Here is an 11,000-nt window from a genome sequence, read left to right on the forward strand (position 1 = left end):
ACATCAATTCCTAAGCCCCACCCCAAAGACTCTGACTCGGTGGGTTTGAAGTGGGCCCCTGAAGCTGCACTTAAAACAAACGCTCTGGGCAGTGTTGAGGGTCACGCTCGGAGAAGCACTGGGCCACAGGTGTCAGGTAGGAATGGAGGCAGGTGGGGGTCGAGCACACAAAGGCAGACATACACATGAGTCGCAAAGATCGTCCAGAACATTGTGTCACTGCCTGGACACTGAGCCTGGAAACATAGCCTACCAGAGAACAAGCGTCGTCAAGGTTATTTAAAATAGGCCCCAAATAATTCAACGGAGATGTGTGGAATGAGGGAGACCCACACAAGATCACGGGCATTCTACGGGCTGAAACTTGAGTGATCCATCCAAAATACAGACTCTCTTGTTAGAGACCTTATCAAGTAGAAATATAAACTGGGAACTTAACCCCTATGGGTCGGGGCTGAGGCCATTTCTGGCTAAAGAAACCCTCCTTTGTTTGAATGACCAGGCAATCAAATTGTTCAGAGATGAAATCAAGGCAAACAGGAGAAAGGGGGGTTTTGAGCAGAATTTGCTGCAAATGGCTGAAAGGCATCCATGTAACTTTGCTCCCAGAGCCTCCACTTCGGTTCTGTACTAATTGCCTCCTTAAATGTGAATTAAAATGGAAAAACGAAACCATGCGCGTGGGCGCAGTATTTAAGACCAGAGTCGGTGGCCGCCCCCCTTAAAGGTCTGGCCTTCGGAACAATCCAGGCGGAGTCACTCATCAAATGGAGATTGACTTTTATCTGATTAACCCATGGAGAAACATCCTTCTCCATCTCGCAGGAACATTCTGTGGGAAAGGCGTTTTGCAGACTGCAGAGAAAAGTTGGGCCTTGGCTTCTCTCCTGCTCGACCAGTGGAAAATTACAAAGGAAGCAAGGCGGCCCTCTGCTATGCTCACAGGTTCTTCCTGGGCCCAGACGACACAAAGAGAAGCCCGGAAACGGAGCGAGCCTTTACTTACCTGGAGCAGAGAGGAGTCTGGGAGGCGGCGGGGGCGGGGGTGGCGGGGGCAGCGGGGGAGGGGGTCGGCACTGGCAGATGTGTTGACAGCTGTCAGTCACCTTGGAGCAGGACTTCTGGGGCTCCCCGTGGGTCACCTGCAGAAATGGGCACACGTGCCGGAGGGAAGATGATGAAGCAACTGGGAGCCGAAATGGGCCCCCTTCAGCCACTCCCTCCTTCCCCTGGATCGGGACAGGAAGAACAGACAGAGCTGGGTTGGCTCAAAGGGAACAGTGTTGTGGGAGGCTGGCCTGGCAGGCTGGAGACCCAGGTTTTATTTCCAGCTCAGTCAGGAACCGGCTCTGGGACAGTGGCAACTGACTTGGGTATAATGAGAGGTAGACAAGAACTTGAAGGTCAACTCCCAGACCCTCCCATCAGACACATGAGGAAACTGAGGCCCAGGCAGCAGCTGCGGCTGCCCAAGTTTCTCACACCAAGTTGGTGACAGGATCTGATTTCACCTCCTCGGTAACCTGAGCCAACCACTTCTCCAGCCTTCCCGGCCACCACGGCGCAAGGCCAAGCCCTCACCTTCTCTCCGGCTTCAGTTCCTGACCACCTTCCTGTGTCCACCCTGGGTCAAGGTCCCCTCATCTTGGGGAAGGAAGCTTACCCGGCCAGGCCTCTGCTCTGGTGTCCCATGCCACCAAGGGGAGCAGGGCAAACTCCCCAACATTACCCACGAGGCCCCCAGCGGTCTTGTGGGAAACACATCTGACCAGCCCCTAGACAACCCCTGACTGCCTGCCCACAGCTCCGGGATCGCGCAGCCACAGGGCCCTGCACAGGCAGCCCCTGACAACGTCTCCAGCCCCACCTCGCCCCACGCTCCGGCCCTCTGCTCTGCCCTCACTGCCCTCCTTCCAGTCCCTGGATGCTGCACATGGCTCCCTGCCTTTGCACACGCTGCTCCAACGGCCCGGAGTGTCCTCCCACACCTTCCTCCTGCTCTGCCCATTACTCAGCTTGGCTGTCACCTCCTCAGGGAGACAGCTCTGACCTCCCTGACCTGGCCAGATCTCCTTTTGCTGGGCTCTCCTGGCACTGGGTTCTAGTCTGTGGGGCAGAAACCTACATTTGGGTGAGACTGGCCGTCCATACCTCTATTCATCACTGGACTGTCAGCTCGATGGGGGCAGAGGCCAGGCCTTTTATTTTTTTCTCTATCATAAGCCAGCACCTAAGGGAATGCCTGGCATTCAATAAATATTTGGCGAATGAATGAATGAACAAACGAATGATTATTAAAAACCCGACCAGAATTCACGCCTCTTGAATCCTGGTCCGGTGTTCTTTTGACACCGGCCTTGGTTTCCCTATCTGTAAACTAGGAAGGGCAGCAGGAGGGAGCTGTGCCTGAGCAGTGGTTCCCGAGCCTGACTGCGCACAGGATCTCCCAGGCGCCTTCAAATACGCATGCCTGAGCCTCGCCCACGAGCAGTGAAAGGGGAAAGTCCACAGGTGCAGCCGGGCCTGGGTATTCTGTCTAAACTTCCCAGGTTAAACTTCTAACGTATGGCCAGCATGAGAAGCGCTGGTTAGAGTGACTGCCAGCATCCCTCCCGACAGCAGGGCACGGTGAATCCATCAGTCTAGCATGTTGTGCCTGTCCCAGGGAACAAGATGATTTCAAGGCATGAAAGAAAGACTTAGTGGTCGCCCCCCGCCGCCTCACAGATGCCCACGGTTAATTTCTCTGGCTGTCATCTCGAGGGAGTAGAACCCCAGAACCCCAATTTCCCTGCAGCCAGCCCCATGTGGCCCACTTTCGGGAAACGCATTGCGCAGGCTGCCTCCAGAGGCCAGGGCAGTGTCTCTGCTGCACGGGTCCCGGGCCCCGCAGAGGCAGCCTGCCGCGCTCGAAGCAGGCTGGGTAATGGCCACCGCGGTAGCTGCAGGAGGTGAACTGATTTACAGCCCTGGCATAATATCTACCAGGCCAAGAAGCTCCCGCTCACCACCTCTGAGTGTTTTTAAAGGACCATTGACCGTGTTTCAAACTCTGGAAGGCAAGCTTATCTCCCACTGGGAAGAGCATATCCTCAGATGGTGAGCCTTTTCTCTTAATTATTTTTCAGAGATGATTAACTCCTTAGACAACAGTGGCCAATCCGCTGGTTTCTCCACCAACACAATTGTTGGCCTCCCATCTTCGAGCCTGTCCTCCGGATTCTGACCTTCTACGACGGTGGCGGTTGCTCGAAAGCTCCCTTCTCCCAACGGCTGGCCTCAGAGATCGCTTCTCCAATGAACTCTACCCAGTATGTGAACTTGAAGCAATTACTTCCCCATTCTGCAAGGTGCAATTTATGCGAGACAGTTCAAGAGGAGCACGTTTGTTTAACCTAGCCCAACACAATGACCTATTTCCGTGAGAGGATATAAGGGCACAGCTGTATAAGAGGGTTTAATGCGATGAAATTATAGGCAGGAAGATCGGGGCCAAGTTTCCAGGCTGAGGGGGGAGGGATGGAAGGAGCCCACCGCATTGTAAAAATCTATGATCTCTCATATGACGGCCCTGCTGAAAGGGGAGCAGGCCCAGCTGCATAACCACCTGTCATCACGAGAGGGTCCAGTCCTGGCCGCCTGTCCTTCTCTCTGAGGGTGGGCCCCACTTGGGCCCTCGCTGACGTTTGATCCAGCACACCAGCCTGTAGCCGCCGAGCCTCTGTCAACTGACATTGGTTACTCAGATTCTTTCTCTGCTTGCCAACTTCTATTCATCCTTCACATCCAGTTGTCACACAGCCTTCTTGGGAAAGCCATCCTGAACCCCACACCCCCCCGAATAAGACCCCCTGCTCAGCGCTGCTTCTTCACCTTGTAAACCCTTCTCTTTTGGGCACTTCTCCCCCGGCGCTAGGCCATGAGTGCCTTGGGACAGGCAGGTGGGTGGGTCTGTGCTTTGTTAATCCTGACTAAGTGTGACTTCCTGAGCCCTACTGTGTGTCAGCCACAGGAAACAGGCTCTCATTGCCCCATGAGGTATCTGGGAAAGGTAGGTATTTTTATCCACACTTACCAGGTGGGACGACAGGCTCAGCAAGGCTGAGCAACGTACGGAGCTGCCCAGGGCCCGGCAGTGGGTTGGAGCTCAGTGAAAAGGTGGGTTGGGGGATGGTCTGCCCACCGGTGGAGAAACACAGCATCCACCCCATTCCCTACCTCTGGGTCCACTTTGGGGTTCTGTGGGCTGGTGATGTTGTATGAGACCAGTAGAGAGGAAACCTGTCTTGGGAGCTTGTCTCAGCACCCAGCTTGGTTGGTTTATATCTTGGGGAGTCCCACAAGGAGAAGAAACTTGCCCCTGAAGTCACCTGCTCTTAGCTGGACTTGACTAAGAAGGAGCAGAGGCCCAGAGAGGTCAATGACTTGCCTAAGGCCCACAGAGTAAAAGCTGGTATCATTACTTCTGGGGACCACTTTTTATTTGTTTTGCTACGGTCTGCTTTTCCACCTCTGCTCTGCAGCCCTCTCCTGGGCCCAGAATCCTGAGGCTCAGGTAGGTCCTGCAGTCACCTGGATTGGTCTGGGGGACATGGTACTCCATGGCTGCCACCTCCCTCTCCCTCCTGGACTATCAGTGCAGCTGTCTGGTCCAGTGGATGTTGCCTCCTAAATAGCCCTTGAATCCATCCACTTCTCCCATTCCCACTGCGACGGCCCTAAACCAGGCCACTGGGCAGCACTTACCTTTCACCCAGGGTTGCCTGAGAAAATACAGGACATTTGTTGAATTTTAGATAAATTAACAATCAATTTTTTAGTATAAGTATGTCCCAAATATGGTATGGGATATACTTATGCTAAAGATTGACCCATTGTTTATGTGAAATTCAAATTTAACTAGACGTCCTGTATTCTTATTTGCTAAATTGGGTAACCCGACCCTGACCAGTCTCTTTGCTCCACCCTTGCCTTCCTGAATCCAGGCTCCACGTTGGAGCTGGACTGAGATTTCTGAAATGCCAATCTGAGATCATGTCATCTTTTGCTTAAAACTTTCAATAACCCCCAGCGTCCTCAGGATCAAGGCCAAACTGCAAGATGTTAGTACCTACAACAGTGGCCTCCCCTGGGGCTTCCCTCCCTGGGCTTCTCCCAATGCCCCATCCTCTCCTCCAGCCTCGGGGCTGTCCCCTCTGCCAGGACACTTCTGCCCTGCTTGCTTCCTGCCTCCTGACTCCTCCTCGTTCATGTCTCAGCTGCTAGGCTTTGCTGACTCTTCCACCAGGTCCCATCTCCAAGCTATTTGCTCCTGCCTATAATTACTTGTTTAATTATCTCTCCAGTGCCACAGTGACAGTGCCATGAGGGCAGGGACCATTAAGTCCCTTGCACTTAACACACGGCCTGGCAAACAGTAGGTGCCCAATAAATGCTGCCGAGTAAATAAGCGAAGCTGTAGGGACTGACCACAGTGGGAGGTTAGCATGGCTTGGGTCTCGGGTGTCTCCTCATCAGCACAGGGACCCAGAGGTCCAGATCAGAGCCTGTCTCCCTGACGATTGCTTTAGGAGGACGCCCACAAAGATGATGGCTTCTGGCATCTTTTATGGAGACAGGCCAGCACCACAGTAACTTGATGAGACACACTCCTGTCACACCTAATAAATTTGCCAGCCTGTCATCCTCTTTGCTTGCAAAAAAAGGAATCATCTGGAAGTGAACTTAGAAGAACCCTAAATCACAAAAGCTCAAAAATCTCAATTCCAGACACATTAAAGAAAAAAGAGGAGAGACTAGGGAAGGCCCCCCTACAACCTTGTGGCAATCCAGATGTCATCTGACTTTAATGATTAAGTTACTCATCCTCCAGGCAGAAGCCAGAGGCTTTGGGAAGATTTCAGAGTAGGACCTGATGCCTTGCGGACCACCAGTCTCTTGCTTCACCAATTATCCTGTTAATTACAGTACCTTGTTATGCCAGTCTCACCCTTCCAAATGTTTACGACTTCAGGAAATTCTCGTGGCAAAAAGCTCTTGAAAGCACAGATAGCTCTGAGTTCTTTCTCTATATTCCAGAAACTCCTCTGACGTGACAGATTTCAACCTCTCCACTTAAACGGAAACATATATCTTGACGCACCTTCTTTTTTCCTCTTCTCCCTTCTGGTCCCTTGGATTCAGCTCTTTTGCTTAAAAACCAGATCCATCCACACTAAAGCCCCTCTTCCCTTGGCTTCTCAGTCCCTATCATTTGTAGATTAATTTTTCCAGAGCCTCCAGCCAAGATTTACCCATTCTACTTGCCTAGAGGTTTCTTTTTCTAATTGATTTTCACGAAAATTGATTTGTATTGAGTAACAGCATCTGACACACACACTTCCTTGTGTAAGTACTGCCTGGCTGAAGGACACTGCTCAAAAATGAGCTGTTTTCACAAAATTATTTCTTTTGGTGATGGGGAGGTCGCAGGTCTGCTGTTTCGATCCTCCTAGTTCACAGGGCACAATGCTAGTCTTGGAGTCTGGCGACATCATCATGTCGCTCTCCATACTAACTGAAAAAGTCTCATTGGAAGAGAGAAAACTGTAAACCGATGAATACTAAAATGAAGCGAACTTAATATCTGAGATTCAACTAAAAGTCAAACAAGCGAAGCTGGTCCCAAACTGCCCAAGTGTTTAGAAGTGACAGAATCCTGAATCCTGAGGAGGCACAGCTGAGTTAAATAACTGCGGTTTCACACATTAAACAAAGCTGTCAATTCCAAAAGGAAAACAACCGTGAGTGAGATACAGACAAGCCAGAGAAGAGAGCAGAAGATGGGCCTGGCGTGGGGGTGGGGGGTGGACCCCGGCCAACCCACTCACTCAACCAGCATCCTCTTTCCAGCATTACAGCTCCTGGTTCTCTCCCTATGGTCACCCAGGCCACCATCCAAGCTGGACCAATGGAGCTGGTTCCCAGCAGGCCCCCATCGCTTGGGACAGCTGAAGGACCACAGCAGATGGGCAAGCAGTCTCATCCCATCCTTTCTTCCTGTCACCCCCTACTCAGGGCAATCATCTGAATAATCCCCAGCCCCCAAAATGCCACCAGGAGCACATGAAGCTGTAAATACCACAGGGTGGGATATTTCAATGTCCGAAACAGTAAAAATGTGCTCCAGCACCTGCTGAACCACTAGCAATTCAAACATGTCAAACAGACAATGCAGTGATCAACAGAGTACCTGGCCAGCCAGTCCGAAGAGCAGCATTACTGTTACTAATACAATCAGGGCAGCAACAGCTACCATTTAATGCTTTTTATGGTCCTGGCACTGCGCTGGGTAATCTTTACTTGCTTTATCTCATCAAGTACTTATAATAGCACGGTGAGGAAGAAGGAACCAAGGTTCAGAGAGGGTTAAGTGCATTGCCTAAATCCCCCAGCTGGTAAGGGGCTGAGCAGGGGCTCAAAATTCAGAGCTGACACCAAGTCCACCTCTTTATCGCTCCACTGTACCATTGATCGTGGACATTCTGGGAGGTACTAGGGACCATCCCCTCTAAACTTCTCTCCAAGCCCAGCAGAAGTAACTCCAGCTGGTGGCTGCCCTGCCTCTGTCCTTGGGGCTAGGGAACCCTGGGAGAGAATTCCATCCACAGGCACTCCTTACCGATGGACGAATGTCAGTTTTTTTCTTATATTCCCCACGAGTGGCCATACACACAATCTGTTCACATGCCCAACTCCACTACCTATAAGAAGCACAGCCCCTCCTGTGTTGAAGTCTAGTTTAAGAAGGCGAATTTGAAGTTTACTAGTGGTTCTGGTGGCAAATAAAGGATGTATAGTCTTGGGATCATCTTTCCTTTTAAATTTGTAAAAGCTCTCAGGTTTCTTCCCCTGCGTTTCTGCAAGAGTTTATCCTCAAGAAGGCAGTGCCTAAGCCCTTTCTGTTGCAAGGCTCTGTCCTGCAGGCCTTAGCAGGCCAGACTGAAGCCTCCCGCTGGAGTTTCTTATCTTTTCACTGCCAGAGTGTGGGGTGCTCTAGCATCTTTTCTTTTCCCAAACTCTTCCCCAGGACCAATCAGAGGGGTGGCTGCAGGAAGCTGGGGTCGTGGGAGTGAAGTGACCCTCCCCCACCCCGCAACCTGGTCCTACCCCGGAGGTCTCCCAGCCCGCGCAGCCCGCGCTGCGGCTCACCTGCACGAAGCCCCAGAGCGGGTGGAGCGCGCAGTGCAGCAGCAGCGAGGACCAGCAGCAGCCACGGCGCAGCACCAGGTCCCGGAGGAGCATCTCGGCCCGCGGCGCCCGCTCTCGGGGCGAACTGTTAGGGGAGCAAAGTGCGGGTCAGGCGGGCGCCGCGCGGGCACCATCGCCGGCGCGCACTCGCACACGTAGCAGTACCGGTTGGGTGGGCACGCCCCGCACCCTGGGGCACCCTCGTAAACCAAGCCTGCCCCTTCACTCCAGCTTGCACACTCGCTGACCCTTCGTGCACACTCACAGAAGCCGGCATCCCAAAAGTCACACTCTATTCTGGTGCACACCTCCAGAACCTTGCGTGTATGACTTGGCCCCGTGCACACCCCCAGAATCCCGCGTGCACCCCTTGGCCCCATGCACACCTCCAGAAACAGCCAAGCATACTTACCGAGCCCCGTGCGCCTCCCCCAGAAACAGCCACGTACAACTCACTCCCACTGTAACCACACTTCAAACCCGGCGGCTAAGTAAGCACACTCACTCTGCGTGCACACCCACAGAAACAGCCGTGCACACCCACCGACTCCTGCCTGCACACTTGCTGACCCTGCATGCACAGCACCACGGAAACACTCGCTGCGTGCACCCTCTCTGCCCTGGCGGTCTTCACTGCGCACACTGCAACATATGCACCTCCGTGCGCACCCCATTTGCCCTGGCGCGCTCTCCCGAGCCCTGGCCTCCCGCCTCAGGGCGTGAGCTTCCCCCATGTCTCCATCTCCGCCCGCACCCCTCCAGTGCCTCACGCCACCTTGCCTGGCGGCGGCCCCAGCCGATCCTCGGCGCCGGGAGGGGAGGTCCTCGCTCCCCTCGCGGCAGAATCTGTTCCCGAGCCGCCGGACAGCCCCCATTTAAAGCCAGCCGCCTCCCCAGTCCCCCGCCCTCTAGGCGGGGCCTTGGTCCTCACCCTGGCGACTGCGCGGGCGCCTGGGGGCTTCACATGCCGAGGAGGAGCGCCGGGCACTGGAGCAAAAGTTTGCGCGCGGCTTGGGCCTCCGGGGCGGCTGAGCCGGGGGCCCGGGCGCGGCGCGCTCGCACGGGGCGCGGGGGCGCGGGGGCTCCGGGCTGCGCCTGGCCGCGCTCGGGGCGGGAGAGGCGGCACCCCGCGCCCAGGCCCTGGGCGAGCTGCCGAGGCGGAGGCGAAGGCGGGGAAAGTCTCCTCCAGGCCGCCTGGAGCCGGCAGCGCGTGCCCTGCCCGGGTCCCCGCCCTTCCCGGTGGCGCCGCGCGGCTGCCCGGGGCGCGGGGGTGCCCGAGCTCTCCTCTCCAGTCACGCCGGCCCGCGGGAAGCGGCAGCGAGAGGCGCTGGCCGGGAGCGCCCGCTCGGGCAGCAGGGCCGCGGGCGGAGGCGAAATAAATAATGCACGAAAAAGGAAAACAGACGTGAGCCTCGCCAGAGCCTCGCCCGCCTCCCGCCCGGGCTGCCCTCCCGCCCGCGCTCCCCGCCGCCGCCGCCGCCGCCGCCAGCGCCGCTGCAGTGATTGCTCGTCTCCATCTAGCGAGGCTATTGTGTATTGGGCGCTTAATAATTTATTCACCCGCGAGGAAGAGGACTCCAGGCTCCGGGGGGTCTTGCTCCTTGCTTGCCCTCCCCCCAAGTTTCTCCGAGGCGGCGGGAAGAGGGTAAAGACTGACTTGCGGAGGCCCCTTTTTGCGCTTGGTGCTTGCGGACTCGCCCCTCCCCCGCCCCATTCGGAGAGGGCGTAGGCTCCCGGGCTCCAAGGTGCAGGCCGCACCTCCCGGGCAGAGCCCAGGGCCGGGTTCTCTCTTCCGTGCTCCCAGGACTGGGACCTCTCCAACCGCGCGGCTGCGTCTTGGAAGGAGTTGCCGACGGCCCTCGGGAGGACCTCTCTACCGCTGTTTTTTCTCTACCAGCTCAGACTCCTGTTTGAGGCAAGATTATCAACAAGTCGGTCGCGAAGTAGCCCGTTACGTTTCTTTCAAACAAGCTGCCCCTGGCCCCACAGGCCGCACCACAGGTAGGCGCAGCCGCTCTGCTCGTCGGGTGGAAGCGCTTGGCAGCGCTTTGACTGATGGGGTGGCCTTCCAGAAGGCCCCCCGAGGCATGGACAATCCTATTTTTAGGTTGGGCAGGGGTTCTAGGGGCTCAGGACAGAGAGGAGAGTCAGGCACTAAGGTCCATTCACTAAAGACACATTTACTTAGTTCCTTTCCCCAGTCTCTGTGGGCGCCCTTCAGTCACCCCATATAAACACACGCACTAAGTATAAACTGCTTGCTCTGCAAACCGGCTTTCAGACCAATTTGCTAGCAACCTCCTTCACGCAGAGTGCTGACCCAAGGCTCTTCTCCATACAAACTTTGTAGAGCCACATCTGAAGCAGTGAGATGCTGGGGGACAAACGTGAATGAAGCCTTGTCCCCTCCTAGAGCTTGGGATCTGATCTGGGAGACAGATAATAAAATCAGCTGTTCCACTGTCCGCTGACGTCCCACGGTCAGCTGCGGCGTGAGAAGGGGCCCACACTGGAAGTGGAGGACAGAGTGAAGGCTGGAGGCAGGAGCAGTAAAGTCTTCCAGGATAAGAGGACCTGCTGGGAGTCGGGGCGTGTATTTCAGGTGTTGGGAATCCCTTGGGGAAAGATGTGGAGATACTGGTTCGTTTGTTCATTCGTTCAGTTATTCATTCATTCCATACATAGTGTCTGTGAGCACCTACGAAGGGCCAGACAGAGGGTTCGATGCTGTGTATCCAACACTGGACAAATCAGATCTTGTTGCAGCCTTT

General features: G+C 55.0%; 1 protein-coding gene across 2 annotated transcripts in view; it reads right to left on the reverse strand.

Moving 5' to 3' along the window:
• The window catches only part of PRIMA1 (proline rich membrane anchor 1), a 62,275-nt gene extending 53,000 nt beyond the window's left edge, over positions 1–9,275 (reverse strand). The window contains exons 1-3 of one of the 2 annotated variants that reach the window (XM_046647649.1): positions 9,161–9,275; positions 8,191–8,314; positions 1,007–1,142 (exon numbers count right to left, since the gene is read on the reverse strand). In XM_046647649.1, the coding sequence (XP_046503605.1) occupies positions 1,007–1,142; positions 8,191–8,283 (229 nt within the window). In that variant the 5' untranslated portion in view covers positions 8,284–8,314; positions 9,161–9,275. Of the gene's footprint in view, positions 1–1,006; positions 1,143–8,190; positions 8,315–9,004; positions 9,048–9,160 lie in introns of those variants that run through there. The other variant, XM_046647650.1, reaches the window with a different exon arrangement.
• Positions 9,276–11,000: the final 1,725 nt, after the last annotated feature.

Source organism: Equus quagga, chromosome 20 (genome assembly GCF_021613505.1).
Source record: "Equus quagga isolate Etosha38 chromosome 20, UCLA_HA_Equagga_1.0, whole genome shotgun sequence".
Classification (NCBI taxonomy): domain Eukaryota; kingdom Metazoa; phylum Chordata; class Mammalia; order Perissodactyla; family Equidae; genus Equus; species Equus quagga.